The sequence below is a fragment of the Dipodomys ordii genome, unplaced genomic scaffold (assembly GCF_000151885.1).
Source record: "Dipodomys ordii isolate 6190 unplaced genomic scaffold, Dord_2.0 Scaffold45, whole genome shotgun sequence".
Classification (NCBI taxonomy): Eukaryota; Metazoa; Chordata; class Mammalia; order Rodentia; family Heteromyidae; genus Dipodomys; species Dipodomys ordii.
Window position 1 is genome coordinate 9,518,718 of NW_012267261.1, and position 22,485 is coordinate 9,541,202.

Genomic DNA, 22,485 nt, shown 5'->3' on the forward strand with positions numbered 1-22,485 from the left:
ACACACACACACACAAGAACCATCAGGCCATAGTGAATACTGTGATCCCAGCTATTAAGGCTATGCCAGGAGGATTGAAGATTCCCATGTTGGGCGCCAGTGGCTCACACTTACAATCCTAACTACTCAGGAGGCTAATATCTGAGGATTGAGGTTCAAAGCTATGCAGGATAGAAAAAGCACATGAGACTCTTGTCTCTTATTGACCAAGCTGTGGCTCAAGTGGTAGAGTGTCAGCCCTCAGTGAAAAAGCTAAGGGACAGTGCCCAGGCCCTGAGTTCAAGCCCCAGTACCAGCACACACACACACACAAAATTCTAGGCTAGCTTGGGCTATTAGTGAGACTCTGTCCCCCCCAAAATCAAACAAAAGTTAGAGAGCTGGGGTCTAGTTCAGTGATAGAGCCTAGTGTGTGAAAGGAAGACCCTGGGTTCCAGCTAGTATTACATGACAAACAGACAAACAACACCTACAAGTCCATGCCCAGTGCTGAACAGCAAGCATGGTACAGCCCTGAAATACACGGGCCCGTCCCAAGCCCTGCCCCACACCCTGTCCCAGGTTCAGTGAGGATTGGTAGAAGGCCAAGACTCCGGCAAGTCTGGAGGAGCTGGGAGACAGCAGGCCCTCAGGCAAGCAGTGCAGGTTCGTCTGGTCTGATCAGTGTTCTGTCAGCATGGCTCCTCAGGCTCTTTGAGGCCTGGGCACAATACAGGCGCCACCGCCATCGCCAGTGCCTGCTCTAGTCGCTGCAGACTTCAGAGACCTCAGACTCAACCCTCATTCCATAAATGAAGAGTGAAAGCTCAAAGAAGGCAACGGGGTCTCCAAGGATATAGAGCCAAGTCAGAAGCGGACCTGGTGCTGGAGCCAGACCATGGCCTCCTGCCTGAGTGCGCTGCTTGCTGCCTTCCTGTCAGGAGGAAGGGGGTTAGCCTGAGCCTGCTGGTTCCCATGCCAGAACTAATGCATGTCCCCTTACCTCTGCTCACAGGCCTTGAATCCCCTGTACAGAAAGCCCATCTCCACACACACAGTGGACTTCACCTTCAACAAGTTCAACAAATCCTACAATGGCACCGTGGACTGAGGGCTTGCGCTTCTAGAGAGCTGGAGGGGACTAAGGACAAACCACCAAAGCGCTTGGACCGGCTCCATTCATCATGGCTTCCTAGATAGGCGAGTGCGGAGAGGCCCTGATGGCGAACCTGTGTGAGGAGCCTGCTGCCCAGATGAGGTACCCGGCTGCAGGGCCAGATCCACGTGGGGCTGCCTCCCTCCAAGCCCAGGAAAAGCAAGGGGACCTGGCTCCTCTTGGCCACCTCCACTGGTGTCTGGAGGAGCTGCTGACGGTGAGGCCTCTCTGCCTTGCTCGCCTGGCCAGACAGAGGACACTGTTGGGAATGGACAGACTGCAGAATCAGCGTGCGGCCTGGCTTTTCCACGTTCATCATTTTATATAAAATTAAAAAAAGGTCATGCATTTATGATGTAGTTCTGGTTTACGAGAATTGTCTGCACGTGCATGTTGGTGATGGGATTATTGAGATGTCTGTTGAAAACACATTTTGCAAATGTCAGTGCTTTTCTTCTACCTGTGTTTGTTCAGTAGTTTTGTAATGAGAACGACTGTCTGGGCTTGAAAGTAAAGATTGGAATGAAATGCATTCATGTTGGCCTGGTACTCTTGACAGATTGCTGCTTCCCCTCCCCCCCCACCTCTTTTGGGATTTGAACTCAGAGCCTCATACTTGTTAGGTAGGTACCTTACCACTTTTGCTTCAGGTTTTGTTTTTTTAATAGCGTCTCACACATTTTGGCCTTGGTGAGCCTTAGGCAATAATCTTCCTATCTGTCTGGCTTATTGGTTAAGAATGGGTCTCTCAGCCAGGCACCAGGGTTCACACCTGTAATCCTAGCTACTTAAGAGGCTGAGATCTGAGAATCAGGGTTCGAAGCCAGCCAGGGCAGAAAAGTCCATGAGTCTCTTAGAGCCAAGAAATTAGCAAAGAGCTGGAAATGGAGCTGTGGCTCAATTGGTAGAGCTCTAGCCTTGAGCAAAAGCAGCTCAGGGAAAGTGCCCAGGCCCTGAATTCAAGTCCTTGGACTGGCACAAAAAAAAAAGAGGGAGGTCTCTATTGTCATGCTAGTTTTCCCCCCCCAAGGTTAACAAGCCATGATCCTTCCAGTCTCTACCTGCCAAGTAGCTGTGATTATTCTCATGAGCAACCACACCCGGTCCTGTGTGTGCCTTTCTGAGTGATTCTGCGTAGTCCCCAGTATGGACTCAATGTAGATGTGCACTTCCTCAGGGACAGGATCCAAATTAATCCAATATTCCAGACACAGCATCTAACGGCTCCATGAGCTGCCTGGACAGCGTGCCTGTGGAACACCTCGGTTTACTTTACATTCTAGAGGGTAGAAAGTGTGTAAAGCACCCTTCTGTCCTCCAGTATTGCTGAGAGACTGGAAGCAACTTGTGCTAATAACAGGATCAAGCAGTGATTCTCACACAGAATGGATGTTTACACATGCATGTCAATAACATTTCCTTCTGGTACCTTCTTCCGAACAAAACTCATTTCAGTTTTGATTTCCTGCAGAAACATGAATTCTCCTTAGGTTCCCATATCAGAGATGGAGGACCTCAGAGGTCATCCAACCCAGGCCCTTATATATTATCAGAGGAAGTAGATTCCCAGAGAGAGGAAGTGGATCACTCAAGTGCCAGACCTCCTGAGGACAGTGTGGTATTAAGCCAACTCCAGATCACTGCTCTTTTGTGTAGAATCCCTTTCAATCAGTTGGCTTCTGGTATCACTTTAAGCCTATTGAACCTTCATTCCAAACTGATCTGTTCTCATTTTTTCATTGAATTCCCCTTCATCTGGCCATCACTAAGACAGTGTTCTCAATAAGCAGCTAATTACCTGGGGCAAACACCTTCTGAGTTTCCCTTCTCTTGTGTAACTTGGGAATGATGCCTTAAGTCCTTTTTTGAATACAGTCAGTTGTAAGTCAAAGTATACAACAAATAAAATGGTGGCTGGGAGACTAAACTGAGAAATAATCTTGGAGGAAACCGGGTTTCTCTCCCATTTTCTTATAGATTTCCTGAATTTCAGAGTGCATCATCATAGGCAACTGTGTAAGCACACAGTCACTCTGAGATGAAGAGCTCTGATCGCTACTTGACATGGATGGAAGTTGGGGGGGGAAGATTTCACCCCTGACACCAGAAGGATCGCAGTGTATATGGAACAGGACACCTGCAGTGTCCTGCTGCCCCCTGCTGGAAGCCATGGGAACAAGCAGCCTGGAGACCTGACATCTGAGATTTTACCGACTGAGCAGGAGTGACAACAAAGGCCATCCAATTATTCCAGCTGCCTCATCTTACAATTCAAACTCAGGTTTGTCATTTTATAATTTTAAAATATCTTATCAAATGGAGCTTTGGAAACAGCTCTTGCCAGTCAAGGGCTGGTACTGCCTTTCCTGTGAGTGCCCGGCTGCAGAGAGATATACTACAGATAGGGAAATTGCTTTTCTTTCTTGGCTATTTGGGTTTGAACTCAGGGCCTTGCACTCCATTTGAACTATAGCTATTCTTTTTAAGTTTTTTATTTTTTGGCTGGTCCTGGGGCTTGACCTCTGGGCCTAGGCACTGTCCTTAAGATTTGTGTTCAAGGCTAGAGCTCTACCACTTGAGCCACAGCGCCATTCCCAGATTTATTTGTGTGTTGTGTGTGTATGCATGCACATGCATGTACGTGGAGATAAGAGTCTCACTGGCTTTCCTGCCCATGTTGGTTTCAAACCACAGTCTTCAGACTTCAGCCTCCTGAGTAGCTAGGATTATAGGCATGAGCCACTGGCCTTGGGTATTTTTGTTATTTCTAGAATAAGATTTTGTGATATGTTTAGAATGGCCTGGACTGCAGTCCTGCTATTTGTGCTTTTCACATGGCTGGGGTTACAAATATATTGGCAAGATTTTATTGGTTGAAATGGGGTCCCATTAACTTTTTGTACAGGTTGTCCTTGAACCACAAGCCTCCTGACTTTAGCCTCTCCAGTAGGTGGATTATAGGCATGGTGGGATTATCTGGGCATAGTCACCATGCCCAGGTAGAGAGAGATTTCTAATGCCGAGGGGTCTGCCCTTGTTCCTGTGGCTCTATAAGAACACAACAGAGAAAACAATCTCCTCCGGCTTGTAACTGGAAAGCTTAAAAGGTATGTGCTTATTTGTTGTAGAGGAGAGAACTTTACCTTTGTAATCTATATATATGTGTTCTTAAGACCAGGCTTTTTTATGTAATCCAGGCTGGCCTTAGATTTATGATCCTCTTGCCTGAGCCTTCCAAGAGCTGCAATTACAGGCTGAAACCATCACATCAGTTTATGTGGCTCTGGCTCTCAAGTCAGATTTCTTAATGTACTTCATATTTTAGTGATTTAAATGACTCTGTGTGTGTGTGTGTGCAAGCGTGTGTGTGCACAACTGCATGAATGCACACGTGAAATAGTATAGAGGCTTGAACTCAGGGTCTGGGCATTGTCCTTTTATTCAAAACTGACACTTTACCACTTAAGCCACATCTCCATTCTGGCTTTTTTTCTAGTTAACTGAAGATAAGAGTCTCATGGATTTTCCTGCCTGGGCTGACTACACAAGGCTGTCCTCAGAAGGACTGGCATGAGCCACCAGTGCCCAGCAACTTGCTTTTTTTCTTTTCCTAGTTACATAATTCTGAACTGAGTAGATGGGAAATAAAAGCAGAAAGTCTGATAGCTTGGCTCTGAAGGGTCTTCCCGAGGCATTACAGGAAGGTGGTAGAAGCGTTGAGGCAGGGCCTAGTGGTAGACCCTCCATCCAGTCCCTGGGGCTGTGCCCTGGCCAGTGGATCATGGAACCAGGGCCATTTGCTTAAAATCTCCTTCATTCCCAGGCATCAAATGAGTGGCTTTGTTTAGCCACAAGCATCCTGCCATACTGTGCTGCTTTGCCATAGGTGCAAAAGCAATGGAGCCAACCACTCATGATGTAGAACCTCCACAAACATGAGCAAGATCAACATGCCCTCATTCAGGTAGTTAGCACAGCAATGGAGAGCTAACACAGTCTTTTTGTGTATATCTTCTTAGTCTTATTCCATGCACTGACATGTAATTTCGGCTCAGGTGTGATTATACTTGGCACCTTTTGGAAAAGGAGCCTGGTGCTGGTGGTTCACACCTGTAATCCTTACAACTCAGGAGGCTGAGATTTAAAGATCACAGGTCAAACCCATCGTAGGCAGGAAAGTCTGTGAGACTCTCATCTCCAATTAACTGCCAAAAAGCTGGAAGTGGAGCTGTGGCTCAAGTGGTAGAACACTAGCCTTGAGTAAAAAAGCTCAGGGTCAGGCTCCTTGGGCTCAACCCCCAAACCCAGCACCACCATGGAAGGAAGGGAGGAAGAAAAGAAGGAAGGAAGGAAGGGAGGAAGGGAGGGAGGGAGGGAGAGGGAAAGGACAAAAAAGCTAAAGCTCAGAGCCAGGCGCTGGTGGCTCACGCCTGTAATCCTAGCTACTCAGGAGGCTGAGATCTGAGGATCGCGGTTCAAAGCCAGCCCGGGCAGGAGAGACCGTGAGACTCCTATCTCCAATAAACCACCAGAAAACCGGAAGTGGCGCTGTAGCTCAAGTGGTAGAGCGCTTGCTTTGAGCTGAAGAGCTGAGGGACAGTGCTCAGGCCGAGTTCAAGCCCCACGACTGACGGAGGAAAAAAAAAACCCTAAAACCCAGCACCAGCACAAAAAAGAAAAAAGAAAAACAAAAGGAAGAAAGGAAGGAAAGAGAAAGAAAAAGAAAGGGAGGAAGGAAAGGAAAAAATGAACAAATAGAAGTGTCGCTGCTTGGTTGGTTAGTACTTCATCAAATGGTAATAGCCAGTAGCACCTCTCCCTGTTGAAGGGAAGAAATGTACTTCTGTAATTTGCTGAATTTGCCGATTGCTATGAAACCTTGCTGGTACTGCGGCTTTGAACTCAGGGCCCTATGCTCCCACTCAGCTTTTTCACATGGCTGACACTACTGCTCGAGCCACACCTCCAAAAACGCCAGAATGTTTTTTGCTGGTTAATTGGAGATTAGTTTCTCCTGGACTGGCTCCAAACCGCTGAGTAGCTGCCTCCTTTTTGGAGGACTTCCAGTCCAAGTGGCTCCCACTTGCTTCTGAGGGCACCCTTGAATATTCAGCTGTTACATCGTTGGAATCTCATCTCCTCCAAATACACACACTGAAGGTCTGCCCACTAACGCTGGTGTTCCGAAATGAGGTCTTTAGAGAATGATTTAAGGTTTAAATAGGGCCATCGGATGGGGCCCTAATCCGACATGACTGGTGCCCTTTATAAACAGAGGAAGAAATGTGGGGCTGTGAGGACACAGCAAAGAGGCAGCTATCTACAGCCTCGGAGGAGAGGCCTCAGGAAACACGGCCTCCAGAACAGTAAGAGCAACCTATGGTTTCAGCCTCTAGTCCATGGCATGTTGTTACGGCTGCCAGAAGAAACTAAAACCTACTATTTTCATTTTTGTGTTAGTACTGGGCCTTGAACACAGGGCCTGGGTGCTGTCTCTTAGCTTTTTTGCTCAAAGCTGGAACTCTACCCATTGGGACTACACCTCCAGTTTCAGCTTTTTTGGTGGTTAACTGGTTATAGAATCTCATGGACATATGAGCTGTTTGAGCTGGCTTTGAACTTCAGTCCTCACATCTCAGTAGCAGGGGCTTAGGCTTGTCTGCCTCTGACCCTCTCCAGCACAGAAGATTCATGCCCCTGTCCTGCTTCATAGGCTGGGCAGAAGCCATGCAGATGTTCCACACCAGCACTGTGCCAAAATCTTGAACTTTAAATGGCAAAGCATATTCTCATTACTTTGTTTCTCTTTGTATTTCTACTGTGACCTCCCCTTCCTGAGACACAAAAGGGGAGGAAGGGTTGAAGGGAAAAATGGATTGAAAAAATCATTTAATTCAGACAAAGCCAGATTATAAGTATCAAAGGCAAGAGAGAGTACTGGGGCCTGAACCTGGGGTCTTGTGCTCTTGATTGGCTTTTTCACTCAAGGTTGGTGCTTTACCTACTTAACCTACACCTCTGCCCAGGATGTCCTGATGGTCAGGACAGAACCTACCTCTGCAGAACACAGGAGGAGGCTGGTGATTCTCTGACCTGCTCTGATTTCCTGGGGCACTTAGGTGAGCCACAATAACCAGCACAGGGCCACATTCTGGAGAAGCAAAGTCCACGCTTCTGTAGGAAGGACGGGGGCACAGGAGTCCCAGTAGCACAAAGGTCTTGGCCCAGGGTTCTCAGTGGTCACTGGCCCCAGTGAAGGCGCACAGGCTGCTGGGGGAGGTCTTCACTGAAGTGTAGTATCTGTGGAGGCAGCTCCACCTGTGGGGAAAGCGTGGTGAGAGGCCTCTCTGCACCTGGCACAGGGGCAAGCCACTAGGAGCATTTCCCATGAAGGAACACACTTACTGTGGGTAACAGATGTTTTGGCTTACCTAGGTCTCTAACTTTACACTTCTCTTTGTCCTAGCAGGCCTGAGATCTGACTGCTGTGTCTACTTAGGGCTGTAGGGCAATGGGAGCAAAAAGTCCTCTCCTCTGCTGCCTGTGTGAAATGAGTCAGTGGTTAGGGGTGAAGACAGCCTGAGTGGACTGTTAAAGCTGGCTGGGCCTTTGGAAGAACAGAGGATGGTGGTCACAGGTCTGAGTGTGAGAGATCTCTTCTGTACTGAGCGCTGGCTCAGAAGCCCTCAGAGGCACTGTGTTCCAGGAAGTGGTGGCCGACTCAGCCTCCTATATGGCTGCTTCTCAGGTGCCTTCACTACACTGAAGCAATGCATCTTGGGATGCCTGGGCTCTGTCCCTGAGTTCTTTTGCTTGGATCCATTGCTCTACCACTTGAAGCACAGCTCTACCTCTGGCTTTTTTGGTGGCTAACTGGAGGTAGTAAGTCTCATGAATCTTTCCTGGCTTCATACTGTATTCCTCAGATCTCTGTCTCCTTAGTAGCTCAGATTATAGGCATGAACCACTGGTATCTGATTTAAACATGATTTTTGACTAAGTAAAATGTAGATTATATTTGTAATGTATACAGGAGCTTGTTATCCTTTGGGAAAACTCTTGTAGTGTATGTTGTATTAAATGGTGGACACAATGAATGCATGGGTCTCTTCCACTCTCCTCCCATCCAGTCAGTACTAGATATTAAACCCAGGGCTTCTCTAGGGAAGTGTTGGACCACTTGAGGCATACCACCTAGCCATTTTAGCTTGTATTTGGATGGTCTCATAACTTTCTCCATCTTATCTCTGCCTTGTAAGAAGCCAGGATTATAAATATGTGCCACCACTTGTGCCTTGCTGGATCATTTTTGAGGTTTAAATACTGGAACTTGTTTTTTTTCTAATGATTATGATTTTTATTATATATTGGAGTCTGAAGACAGGCGGGATTATGACTAATGGAGTTCCCAATTTTGTTGAAGAAGTTTAAGAAATTGTGAAGAGGAAGCAGCTGTTTTCTAATTGTATTAAGAAAATGTGGCCGTGACTAATTGGAAAGTTTGAGTATGAATGCTGCCAGCTTGCAGTATTTTGACCATCCCCCATGTACTGTGTTCGGCCAGAAGGTAATTTTCCTGAGGAGGTATCACAGGAGGAACTGATCCAAACAGTACATGTGAAAATACAGAAAATGAGCCATGTCCATAAAGGCACCATTAGTGTGGATGATTGAAATGACCCCTTAGGTTAACCGTTAACATTTGTTTTTGTAGTGGTATGGGATTTTTCTCTGGCTAGTGCTCTACCACTTGAGCCAGGACTTTTTGTTGCTTACTTGGATATAGAATTTCTTGGACTTTTCTGCCCAGGCTGCCTTCTAACTGTAATCCTCAAATCTCAGCTTCCTCGGTAACTAGGATTACAGGTATGAGCCACTGTTGCCATATCTTTCATAACAAGAAGTGCAGGTTTCCTTGCTGAAATGTCTGATAATTCTGCTAAGTGGAATGTCTTCCTTCATTCTCAGGTACTACAGGAAAGGGTTTTAGAAGTGTTTCTGTTAGCAGAGGTTTGTATGAACAAGAAATGTTTCTAAAGATCATGAAATTGTTACCTGATTAGGAACTGATACAGAAATACAAAACTGACATAAACCAAAATTGCTTGCTTCCTAAATTGTTATAGTAAGATTACTAGTTATTTGTGTGTGTGAGAGAGAGAGAGAATACTAGGGCTTAGAACTCAAGAGTCTGGGTGCTGTCCCTTAGCTTTTTTTGCTCATGGCTAGTGCTCTACCACTTGAGCCACAGGCCCACTTCCGGCTTTTTGATGGTTAAACTGAAGATAAAAATCTCATGAGTTTTCCTTCCCAGTCTGGCTTCAAACCTTTATCCTCAGATCTCAACCCCAAGTAGCTAGGATTACAGGTGTAAGCCACTGGCGCCAGGCTAGGTTACTAGAGTTTTAAACAATTTCTAATGTATAATTACTACAAGTACAGTAACTCATGTGAAAAATGTTTAAGACATGAATTGGCAGTCAATCAGATTGCAGTGGTAAAAGGTGCTATAGTTAAATAAATGGAGGTCTATTTCCTCAACAGAACCTGTCTCTAGTGCTTCAAAACTGATAGGAATAATGCTGAGGTGTCATATTGCTTCAAGGAATTATTTTCACCATGTAATCTTTGTGTCTCCAGTAGAAGCCAGCCATTCCACACTGACAACCTGAAATGGGGTCTTGTAGACTTGAGATGAAACTGCTTTTAAGGGCACTGCGATTAGTAGTCTTGGGTCTTCCCTCCAGCACCTGGAGCTATACACTTGTTAGAGTAAGGCAGAGCTGACCAGAGTGTTTTCTAGATTTATAAGAACAAGACTGTGCATGGTAATGAGACCCTAACCTTCAAGTTTCCCTTGGTTATGCCACCCCCTTTGATTTGATGGAATTACGCTGTAACCAGTCACTTTTAGCACTTGTTCTTACTCCTTAGTTTGGTCCTGGGTAGTAGTATGACATGGTCTTTCCTGGCTTTTTTTCTTTGTTGGTGATGGGCCAGGGCACCCTACCACTTGAGCCATAGTGCCACTTCTGGTTTTCTGGTGGTTAATTGGAGCTGTTCCTGCCTGGGTTGGCTTTGAACGGTGATCCTCAGATCTCAGCCTTCTGAGAAGCTAGGTTAACAGGCGTGAGTTACCAGCACCCAGCTTTTCTAGCTTTTAAAAGCTTCCATTTGGGGGATGGGAATGTGGCTTAGTGGTAGAGTAGCTTGCCTAGCATGAATGAAGCCCTGGGTTCGAGTCCTCAGTACCACATAAACAGAAAAGGCTGGGAGTGGTGCTGTGGCTCAAGTTGTAGAGTGCTAGCCTTGAACAAAAAGCTCAAGGATAGTGCCTAAACCCTGAGTTCAGGCCCCGGGACTGGCAAAAAAAAAAAAAAAAAACAACTTCCATTTTTGAAGTCATGTAACTCCATTACTCACCAGAGAGTAAGCATACTGAGATGGATGATGGGAAAATACTGATGTAATGGGTTGCTAAAAATGACTTAACAGGGAAAAGTCTACAGTTACCAATACTTGTATAGATCCCTGAATGTGGTGGACTTAACTGGCTGGACCTTGCTTGTAACCCCTGATACTGAAGTCTCTCCAGTATACTGGGTCCTCAAGTCTTCTAACGTGCAGCTACCTGCTGAGTACGAAATCACCTCTTTGGATGGAAAAAGAACTTGAAGTGTGGGTCATGTGTGGAGACCTGAGTCCCAGGACCAGTGACACTTGGTGACAGCCTGAACAAAAGGGGGAAATGTTCAAATTTGTGGGAGGCCATGGATTTGAACCGGGCCTAATAAACCAATACAGATTTAACTGGGTGGCTGCAGGAAGCACTGCAAGCAGTCAACCAGGAGAATATGAGCAGCTGATAGGAAGTTTGTAACTACAGCAAGCTGGTTCTGGGAGCTGCCTACTTTGCAAATACATTTGTTGACTTCATTCAAACTCCCATCCAAACTGGACACTAGTGAAGGCTGGCTTCCCACTATAATGACAGCTGGGATAATTAGGTAGGATCCTCAAGCCAATCCCCAGGTGGAACCTGCAGCTGATAGCTTAAGGGAAAGCAACTAACTTACTCAACAAGGCAAAAGAGAGCTGTGAAGGACTCCTGCTGCTGAGAAGTGAACCAGAAGCTCAGTGACAGTAATTCTCCCCTTCTCACCTGCACTCGGGTAAGAAAAATGGTTCTTGGATCCAGCACCATTTGAATACCTACACCGTCACCTTTAAGGTGACTTAACAGACATTATTTGGGCAACATATTAAAGAACACATGCTCTACTGGTTTTACCCTCTATTTCTAAAATGGTCTTGTTCTGGTTGCCTAATAACAAAAGTCTCAATAAAAGCAGGCTTTAAAATGATCTTGTTATATAGTTTCAATGCAGTGATTACAAGCTATTGTCAATATTTTCTGGTTCATGATTTAACTCAAGTCCCTTCCACGCAGCAGGAAAGGCCAATCATTTCAAGACAGCAATTTTTAGGAGGCCACTAAGTTTCAGTGCATTTATATGAATGTAGCCAATGCACTCAATTCTCAAGTCTATTCAAATAAGCTTCCCAGGCAGCCTTCCGGTACATCTCAGCTGCTTCCATGCGATTAGCAGCTGAAAGTATTCCCCGTCCTACAATGATGACATCAGAACCTCGTTTACCAATAACTTCTTGTGGACTGTTATACTGTTGGCCAAGATGATCCCCTGTAGACAAAAACAAAGCATAATACAAAAAAACAAAGATAATACAAATATCTTAAAAACCTGCCATATCTCCTTTGAAATATTATCTAATTAGCTCTAAAAATGTTCCTGCTTTCTAGTCCAGGTGATGAGATTCCCTGGATCTGCCAGAGACCACCCTAAAGAAGGATCCTAACCTACTCCTTTTCAATGTAGGTAATTCTAGAACATTTATAGTTTTGTGTGTGTTAAATATGGTTAATCTGTTTCCAAGAAAAGATTCAGTAACATCTTCCTTGAAGGCATCTAACCTGATAACCACCATTTAATATGACCCTTTCTGAGATGCCTCAGAAGTATTTACACCTTAATCCTTCATGGACACTTTTTAAGAAAGATAGTTAAAGCTTTATAACTGTACTAGCTAGTTATAGAACTGTGGGGACAAGGTACCCCTGAAACAGCCTCCCAATGGTATTTCTCTCTCTATTGTATCTACTTCCTGTTTAAAGTTACAGATTTCCAAGTGAATAGGCCAAGAACCCAAATCTGATTCAGAATATTTGGCACAAATGTGGATCTTAAATAAGTGTCCAGTTTTTGCAAACCAATGCAAACACTTAGGAAGCCTTACGTAGACCAGTCATTCCGCTGAGGCCTGCTCTGTGATGGGAAAGGGCACAGGAAGCATCCAACGACCTCACTGTTTTTAATTGATTCAATCTCACTAGCCTGTTCTTCCCAGTTAAAAGAATGTGGTTATATATCAACCTTCTTAGTCTCCAACACTAATCCTTCCATCTGTTCAGCATAGTGCCCTGTCCACTCCTTCAACACCTGAGTTGTTCCTCAGAGCACTCCTCTACTCAGATCTGCTAGTAGTCTACAGGAGTATTCAAGACACACTCCACATGTACAGAAAAGCAAAATGTCCCTGTTTGTAAACAATATGCACAAGGGCAATGTTTGAACATATGGCCAATTGTAACTGGAAAACACTGGCTATAAAAAGAATGCAGTAACTCTCTCGGTGCCATGGATAAGTAGGTAGAGCCAGTGCCTCCCTTTGTGGATGAGGTAACCACTAGGGTAAATCTATCTACTTCCTCTGAAATATCTTTTGAATTTTGCAATGATAAAAACAATCAGAGCTTACCACCTAACCAATTACACTGAGGGGTGATAAACAGTTTTCAGTTTACAGTCATTAAATGAGAACCCTAATGATCAAATTACTACTCCAGACCAACCTAAGTCTACAAGGGAAAGAAATGGAAAGCGGGCTCTGTCCATACCACTAACTGTGATGGGGACCTTTCTTGCCATGTTTTAAGTCATTTCTCCCTCATTCATTGAAAACAAGTTGATTATCAGAGTCCTACAGAATACTTAAACATACCTCTATAATCTATATTACCCCCTAGCTGAATAAAAAATGGAACTGTTTTTTATCACCACACTTCATTTGTCAGACTGCATAATGTTTCATATTCCAATTGGTTTGGGAATTACAGCAGAACTGAAGTGCTCCATGTTGGAGATTCATGGTATATATTTGCACAAAGAAGCAAAAAGTTTTATTTTGTTAGCTCCTCTAAAAGTTTCTAAACTCTGGAGCACACAATACCTTCTTTTAGCAGCATATTCAGAATACCAACCAGAAAACATTAACCTCAAGTATAAGGTTGTGGCCTATTTCAAGGACTTTCTAAATTTTAATCCTAAAATTAGATTACAAGCTGTTTTGCAAATACAGACCAGTATCACTGGGCTAAAAGACTCAATCACAATTGTTCTAGACCAATGCCTTTCTATAGCAACTTTAATAGTTTTATTTTTAGTGTTTATGATATGAGTAAAGAAACGGTTTGAAAACAGACTTACCTCCTGCTTGTAACTGAACTCCTGGGGTCAAATGAAGAAATTCTGGTTTCATACTTACTCGAGAACCAGAAATAAAACCCACCACAAATTCACAGTACTCTTCAGCCATTCCAACCTATAGAAAATATGCCATAAGAAAACAGTTAATACTTTAAAAAAATTATCCTAATTAAGCAGATTCAACATAAATTCACTACCTAAAACTGGTTATCTTAAATATGAATGACCAAACAACTGTGCTTCATTAGCGCATAAGATGACCTCTTCCCCCATGTAGCTCATCAAAATCCCTGTACTTCTGCATCTAAAGTATTTATCTGTATTTATTTTTATTTGTATTTATCTGTAATTATCCATTCTCAAATATCAAGAGCTAAGGAAATCTTTCATCTCTGCCACTTTCCCTCTTCTTCAACCCCTGCTATGAACCATCTATTTTTCACACTATTGTTTCACATACACAGCAAGTCTGCCTGGCTTTCTGCTCTGGTTCTTTCCTGACACTATTCTACTCTGACCACCAGATATTACCAGTAACAAGTCAATTCCTGTCCTGGAGTCAGACTTACATGCCCCAAATATTAATATTAGCAATGACTTCTTAGCCCCTCTGCTTGTAAGGGGCAAAATCAGGGAGAACTTAGGGGAGGAGCGAGAACCTAACCCATACAAGTTCTTAAGAGTCTCACATAGCCTTTATGAATTATACCAGGAAAAGTGTGAAAAGGCACTCTGTGTGTGCTGGTCCTGGCTTGAAATCAGGGCCTGGGCACTATCCCTGAACTTCTTTTGCTCAAGGCTAGCACTCGAGCCACAGCTCTGCTTCTGGCTTTTTTTTTTTTTAAGTACTTTAGTGAAGTCTCACAGACTATTCTGCCCAGGCTGGCTTCAAACCAATCTCCAGATCTTAGCCTCCTGAGCAGCTAGGAATGCAGGCATGAAACCCTGGTGCCCAGCAGAAGAGGCACTTTTCAAGTAGAAAATTTGATGTGCCGGGCTCAGGGTGGGGTTCAGGGCAGACACCAACACATACGTACTGGAAGAACTTTTTTAATACTACAGAAAACAATGTGGCTTGACCCCTTAAGCTTTTCCCACCCAATACCAATCACTATTAAGAGCCAGGGTAAAAAGAAACCACTTAATGGGGACTGCTGTCATGAAACTGGCACTGTGGGACTCAGGACACTCACACTGCACATCTGGAAGATCTTTTCAACTCCAGGTGAGAAGAAAATTTCAAGTACAAGCAAGAGAGCTAGCTTGGGTACTGGTGGCTTGCTCACACCTGTAATCCTAGTTACTTGGGATACTGAGGATCTGAGGATTGCAGTTGGAAGCCAACCAGGTAGGAAAGGCTGTGAGACTTTTATCACCAATCAACCACTAGAAAACTGGAAGTAGAGCTGTGGTTCAAAATGGCAGAGTGCTAGCATTGGGGAAAAGAGCTCAGGAGCAACACCCAGGCCCTGAGTTCAAGCCCCATGACACGGACAAATAAGACACATGCAGCTAAAGACAGAACCTTTTAAAAAAAAATGTGAAAATACCATACAGAGGGGTCACAATTACATGATCAAGGTAATAAGTACATTTCTTATCAAGCATGGTTACCTCCTCCTTTGTTTCACCTTCCCATCCCCCCTAGTCCCCCACCCCCCTCAAGACAGACCCTTATTTAACTGTGTCTTCATGTTTCTCCCAGAGTGTAATTCAAATTCCTTAAGTGTCCAGTAGGAGATACTCTACTAAGTATCAAGAAACTGTATCCAATTTTTGTTAGCTTACTATCTCAGTAACAGCAGCTATTTGCAGGGTGAGACAGGGCTTCCCACAGACCCCAGATGAAGACATTTTCTTGCCCTGAAGCATGCAGCAAAACAGCCCTCATCTCTCCCACCAGTCCTTGTCACTCACCGCTGCTTTAGTGTAGTTGCCAGTGGCCAGGGAGCCAGCAGAGCTCATTTCCGCAATGAGCAGGCACCCGCGTTGCAAAGGCAGTCCAACTTCCTGCAGGCCTTTCACAACCCCTGCACCTGGAACCACGTGAGCATTTACCAGGTCTGCCCAGGAAGCTATTTTAAAGACACCACCTAAGAAGGGAGGAAAAAGATACTTGCCAACTCTCAAACAAAAACCTCTTTGGTTTTGCCAACATGTTAATGAAGTTAAACATTTCAATGTCTTAAGCGATTATCTACCTGGTATCGAGGTGAGAGAACAATGAGAAGAAATTCTTAGGAGCTCTGTAACTTTGTCAGGCCTAGTGATAAGTCTAACTTATTTTCAGACTGAAGCCTGGAACCCCATTGGTAAAGCTCATGCAATTAGAGACAGAATCCAATGAAGACAGGCATTAACTGAGATCAGACAACAACATCCTGAATCTCCTCTTGAAGATGACCAATTTCCACTCAGCAAGGATCTCCCAACAACTTCTCAATGTTAATTAATTGGCTCTTCTTAACTATTCTGATTTCAAATGAGGAACTCTACACATTTTAAAAACTAGTGGCAATGATTCCACATACACACACCCCCTCCACCTCCCCGGTCCTGGGGCTGAAACTGAGGGCCTGGACACTGTCCCTGAGCTTTTATGCTCAAGGCCAACACTCTACCACTTAGCTACCCAAGACTCAAAGTGGTGCTGTGGCTCAATTGGAGATGAAAGTCTCACAGATTTTCCTGCCAGGACTGGCTTCAAACTGCAATCCAAATCTCAGCCTTCTAAGTAGCTAGGACTACAGGTGTGAGCCACCAGCACCAGGTAGTGCCACCAGCAACGGGCAGTAATGATTAAAACAAAACAACATGCAAGTATGGATGCTGATGGCTCATGCCTGTAATCCTATCTACACAGCAGGTTGAGATCTGAGGGCCATTGTTCAAAGATAGCCTTGGCAGGAAAGTCAGAACCAGCAAAAAGCCAGAAGTGGAAGTGAGGCTCATGTGGTAGAGCACTAGTCTTGAGCAAAAACCCCAAAGAACTTAAAGTCCCAGAACTAACACACACACCAAAAAAAAGGTTGGGACGGAGGGAGCCAGAGGAAGACATGCAAACTTCAAAAAGTTGTACAATTCTTATGATAGTCAATAAGCTAAAGGGAACGACAGTGTTAGGGCATCTGCACATGACGCTAGTCACGTAGACATTTCTATCAGAAAGAAATAGCTTGGGAAAACACATGTTACTTTAAGAAAAATTTACCTCAAAGATGCCTGCAGGAACAGATACATCCCCAGGTGAGCTAATGAAGGGATTCTACACAGTGAAGCACTGTGGGGTTTGCCTACCTGAGGTAAGAAGTCAACAGAAGAAAGAAGAGCTGAGAAAGGGGGAGAGAACAGTTTCAGAAGACATCACTTGAGCTTCTGGATCCAACCACACTTGACAGTCTGCTCTATGGCTGTACTTCCAGTTATGCTTGCCAATACATCAACTTTTTTCCTTTTCGCCAGTTTAGGCTGAATCTGATTCTTGGAGATTTCTCAAAAATACTCTTACCTTCATATTGTTTTTTTACTGTGTTCCCTATATCTGCAAATTTCCGGTCTTCAAATATTAAGAACTCATGACGTTTTGCCAGAGCTGTCAACTCCTTCATCACATCCAGATTAAAATCATCCAAAATATCTACATGAGTTTTGAGCATGCAGATGCTGGGTCCTAAGCTATCTGCTAACTGCAATAGCTCAGTGGCCTCTGAGACATCAGCAGACAGACACAGATTGGTCTCTTTCTTTTGCATAAGCTGCAGAAGCTTTGAGGCAACAGGATGGGTCCGGGGCAGTTCTGCACGTGCACCAAAGCTTAGTTCCTTGGGTGTTTCCTTTACAGAAGTGAGAAAGCCATTATGGTTAGCTGCCAAGAAAACGTTCTCCTGAATGAATCTCTTCACTCTCCCAACCATCTCAGAATCAATTTTTTTCTTCTGTTCAAGAATCTCCAGCATTTTGGAGAGTGTACACACTGAGTGGAGACGGATCCCGTGTGCCTCCAACTTGTCCTTGCCCCCCTGCTCTCTGTCCAACAGTACGATGGCATCAGTGACCTTCAGGCCCTCCTTCTGAAGAACCTCAACGGTTTCCAAAACACTAGATCCACTGGTGACAACGTCTTCAATAATTAAACAGGTTTCTCCTGGATTAATCGTTCCTTCTACAAGACGTTTAGTACCTAGAATAGAAAAAAAAATCTAATTACAATTTACACACACATTTCAGCCAATTTAAGACAGATACTGCAGAATACATTTAGTGTACAGTTATGAAGAATGAGATGCTCTAAACCTTATATTCTAACTGTCTACTTTGGAGCTATTTTGTTTTCTGATCACTCTTCAATGTGCCACCATAACTGTTTTGTTCAGTGTCTCTGTTTCCCCAAACTGCCATTATATATGAAATATTTATGGCAAATCTAGCGATTTACTTTGCAATGTAAATATCAATGTGTCTGTAAGCTCAAATATGGAATTTCTTAAAGTGCAATATCCTAGGTTAAGCAGTTATGAAATAAAAGTATCAACTAAATTCCTTTAATTATTCCTTTTAATTCCTCTACTTCAAGTTCATCACTAAAACAGCTGCACAATTTGCTTTTTTGTTGTTGTTATCAGCTCTTCAGCTCAAGGCAAGTGCTCTACTACCTGAGCCACAGTGCCACTTCTGGGTTTTCTGGTGGTTTATTGAAGATAAGAGTTTCACAGACTTGACTGCCCAGGCTGGCTTTGAACTGTGATGCTCAGATCTCAGCCTCCTGAGTAGCTAGGATTATAGGCGTGAGCCACCAGCACCCAGCCACAATTTGCTTTTTGAAAATAAATTCAGAAGGAAAATATTTTGCAACCTTTTTAGACCCACTTCAATTTTTTGTGATTAAATATACTACTTTATCTTCGAATCCCATTATTTTCATAGAATCTACAAACTGTCAATAGCTCAGGCTGTAAACTTTTATAGACTCATTCTTTGGAGACTCCTTTTAGATTTTCCACTACTAACTAATCTTGTTTAAAATATGTGGGTATTTTATCCATTTCTTGATTCATCTCTGACCTTTTCAATTTCATTTTTTTTTGACCTTTTCAATTTCTTTTAACTCCTTTCTTCCTCTTAAAGAATTGGCAAACCTGCTAGGTACCAGTTGCTCAAGCCTATAATTCTAGCTACCTAAGAGGCTAAGATCTGAGGATTGTGGATCAAAGCCAGCCCAGGAAGGAAAGTCTAAGACTCATCTCTCCAAAGCCAACAGTACAGCTGTGGTTCAAGTGGTAGAATATTAGCCTTGAGAGAAAAAAAATCAGGAACAGTGTCAAGGACACCAATTCAAGCCTTAGGACTGGCCAAAAAAAAAAAAAAAAAATGCAGCATATATTCCTAGGACATCCTGCTAAAGAGAGAATATATCAATATACAGTTGATGTTTCAACTGCCTAATCAGTTCAGCTAATGAAAAATATTAGCTAATGGAAAGAAAGGTGATTTAAATCAGGCATTAACCAATTCCACAGGTGACAATAACTTAAAGAACTTAGGAAGAATAACCAAATACCAGGAAAATAATGGTACAGGAAAAACTTCCTAACAGGTTGCACGTTAACTTAAAAGTTTTTGCTACTTTAAAAAAAATTTTATTTATTATAAAGGTGATGTCCAGAGGAGTTAAGAGTAACATAAATCAGGAATTGAGTAATTTCTTTTCGAATAGTGTCACTCCTTCCCTCATTTTTGCTCAGTCTTTCCCTCCCCACCATCCTTCTCCCCCATGCAGAGCTACTTATCCTCTTACCATAATCTTTTGTTTCCTTCCTTCTAATGAGCATTGGAATTTGATTGGTCGAACAGATAACTGTAGCCAGTGGCAGTGCAGTGTAAGGTACCCCACACACTGTGTCAAAACTGATCCCTGCATTCTGGGCAGTTTGGAATAAAATATCTGCAACCTGTAAGCAAATGAATATATACACTTCCTATTATTATTTTTAAATGGCATAGAAATCATGTGACAACATTAAAGATAGATAACTTGGTAGAGGATTAATCTCAAAAGATAGATAACTTGGTAGAGGATGAATCTCAAACCTAATGGTGGAAGAGAAGAGGAACAAATGCCTTTTAGTAAATTTCAGGGTACTTATATCCACAAATGGATTAGCCAAACAGTTGGCCTTTTTAAGACATAAACGCACAAGGGAAAATATTCAAAATCATTTGGACACATTACCATAATTAAATTCTAGTAAAAAACACAATATAAATGCAGGAAAGAATCTATTCAGCCTGATGACTCAGGACAGACTTGAAGGGTACTAGGGAAGGTCATGACATTGATCCCAAAGATTAAAACAGTCCCCAGACTACCCTACTACCCCTCAGTAATGTTATACTTTCAGTATTAATGACACTTGGCTAAAGTTTCTGAAGAAAGTCTTCAACTAAGAAGTTTTGTGAAGAGTCTATTGTGTGAAATATACTTTATACTTTCCACATAAATAAAATTTTAATGCCCCAAATCCTATTTCCACCTTACACTTTCCGAAAAATAAATTCATAGCTACTTCACAAACTAGAAGTCTTTTGGTGTGTGTGTACACTATTCTACCTTTTGGGGGTGTGTGTGTGTGTGTGTGTACTACTCTACCTCTTGAGCCACAGATACTACTTCTGGCTTTTTGGTGTGTGTGTTACACTCTACCTCTTGAGCCACAGATACTACTTCTGGCTGTGTGTGTGTGTGTGTGTTACACTCTACCTCTTGAGCCACAGATACTACTTCTGGCTTTTTGGTGGCTAGTTGGAGATAAGAGTCTCATGTATCTTCCTGCTCAGCTGGCTTCCAACCACAATCCTCAAGAGGGACTCAGAACTCAGCGTCCTAAGTGGCTAGGTTAGAGGTCTTGTAAAATGTTTTTTTGCTCATGTACTTCTAAATATTTAAAGGTCTGTGAGTATTTTTAATTTGTAACTATTTCTCATACTAAAAATATTAATTTATCCTCAAACTATGACTTGCGGCCTATATCTCCACTGGGGGAGGCGGGGAACAGGGCTAGGTCTAGCCCTGTGGAAAGCATTTGTCTTAAGAGTGTGCAAGATTCTGGGTTTAATCCCCAGCAAATCCAGCAAATGCATGCTCCCCACCACCACCCACGACTATGAAATTAGAATTTTTTTCATGTTTTCAACCTGAGGTTTTAACTTCACTATTTCCACAGAATTTTATTTGTCAACGTCTAAGGCGTTGGGGTCCGTGGGTAAGAGTCACAAAATCACTAGGATACAGGGGGTGTAGAGTGCAAACAGCAATTGCCACTGCATGCTGTGCTTTATTGTTAGTGGGTATTTAAAGACAAGCAAGCATGATCTTTGCCAAGATTTAGTTAGGAGAAATTTACACAAAGAATTTCAACAGATACATTTTTTACTTAACCTATGAGACAATGACTTTGTATGTTTTTATCTAAACTATTTTAGAGCAAGCTCAAACCACTTTCCCAATCTCAGGAAAATGCTTGACTAGCTGTTTATCTATGTTTAAGCAAGCAGAAGAACTACTTCCTCAGCTTCCAGGAGTCTGTGACATGTGTTTTGAGATAGGGAGAGAGAACATGTTCCCCCTCTCGCCTGGCATGCCAGGAGCTTTTCATATACACAAACAGTCTTCAGATAATCCTGAGGCCGGAGCCTGCATCATTCTGCCCCTTCAACATTGACACTAAGTCTTCACATTTACTCCAATATAATATAATTTGTTTGAAAATTTATCTGCTTCTCTTCATGTATATAAACTGAAATGTATGTTAACTTACATTTAAAATTATGCCTTCAAGTCTTAAGTCTTTTGTATTATCATGAGCACAGAATTAAAATAATTGATAAATTTTGATGGAAGCATGAGAACATTATTTTGGAAATGCATTTCTTAGTGACATAAATAGCTTCTCCTTACAATTAATGCACACATAAAACCATAATCAAATACTCCCTATTACTAGGTGTTAGTATTATGCTCACCTTTGGTCCTCAGCTCCACCTAGACCTGCCCCCCCATTCCTGAAGTTCCCTCCTACAGCTCCGCCCAGACCCACCTGAACTCCCATCTACCTCACTTCCTATCCCCCAGACCCTCCGGCTATCTGGATGGGGATGGAGGCCATGTGCTCCTTCTTGGGGGGTAATATGGCTCTTCTAATAAACCTTGTAATAATCTTTCTCCTGCGCCTGCCTGCCTCTGCCTGGTCTCCTGGCATGGATGTGTCTGATCCTCCTTCATTGATGGCCCATACAGATAGGCTCCCCAGTAGATTTGCTCCCCCCTCCACTTCAGAAGGGGGTTCGACCAGCTGCCCTGGGACCTATCCTGAGATGCTACACTCCAGTCGTCAGAGGACCACCAAGGTAACTTTCTCCTGACTGAGCTCTCTACCTGCCCATCCAACACCACTAATTAAGTCCTACCTCCAGGTGAGTGACCAGTACCAGAGTTCTGGGTTTCTGATTTCTGTCATTCTGTCTGTAAGGCCACCTGGGCCTTCGTGGGCTAACCAAGCCCCCCACCTGCCATCTAACCGAAATCTTGGCCAAGTGCCCAGAACTGGGCGCTAGGGCCTACCATGGCCAAGGGCCCCTGTGGAGAAAACATGATGACATTTCTTACTGGCAGCTCCTCCCCCTCCCCCCACTATTTCTTTTTTTTTTTGGTCGGTCTTGGGGCTTGAACTCTGGGCCTGGGCGCTGTCCCTCAGCTCTTCAGCTCAAGGCGAGCGCTCTACCACTTGA

At 43.5% G+C, this 22,485-nt stretch overlaps 2 protein-coding genes across 2 annotated transcripts in view; one reads left to right on the forward strand and one right to left on the reverse strand.

Moving 5' to 3' along the window:
* LOC105987971 (integrin beta-5-like) overlaps positions 1-1,667 on the forward strand; it is a 27,793-nt gene extending 26,126 nt beyond the window's left edge. The window contains exon 4 of the mRNA XM_013019418.1: positions 995-1,667. Within this exon, the coding sequence (XP_012874872.1) occupies positions 995-1,090 (96 nt within the window). The 3' untranslated portion in view covers positions 1,091-1,667. The remainder of the gene's footprint in view (positions 1-994) is intronic.
* A 9,817-nt stretch (positions 1,668-11,484) lies between these two features.
* Umps (uridine monophosphate synthetase) overlaps positions 11,485-22,485 on the reverse strand; it is a 23,364-nt gene continuing 12,363 nt past the window's right edge. Inside the window, exons 2-6 of the mRNA XM_013019417.1 lie at positions 19,496-19,649; positions 17,210-17,881; positions 15,619-15,794; positions 13,702-13,816; positions 11,485-11,838 (exon numbers count right to left, since the gene is read on the reverse strand). Of these exons, the coding sequence (XP_012874871.1) occupies positions 11,669-11,838; positions 13,702-13,816; positions 15,619-15,794; positions 17,210-17,881; positions 19,496-19,649 (1,287 nt within the window). The 3' untranslated portion in view covers positions 11,485-11,668. The remainder of the gene's footprint in view (positions 11,839-13,701; positions 13,817-15,618; positions 15,795-17,209; positions 17,882-19,495; positions 19,650-22,485) is intronic.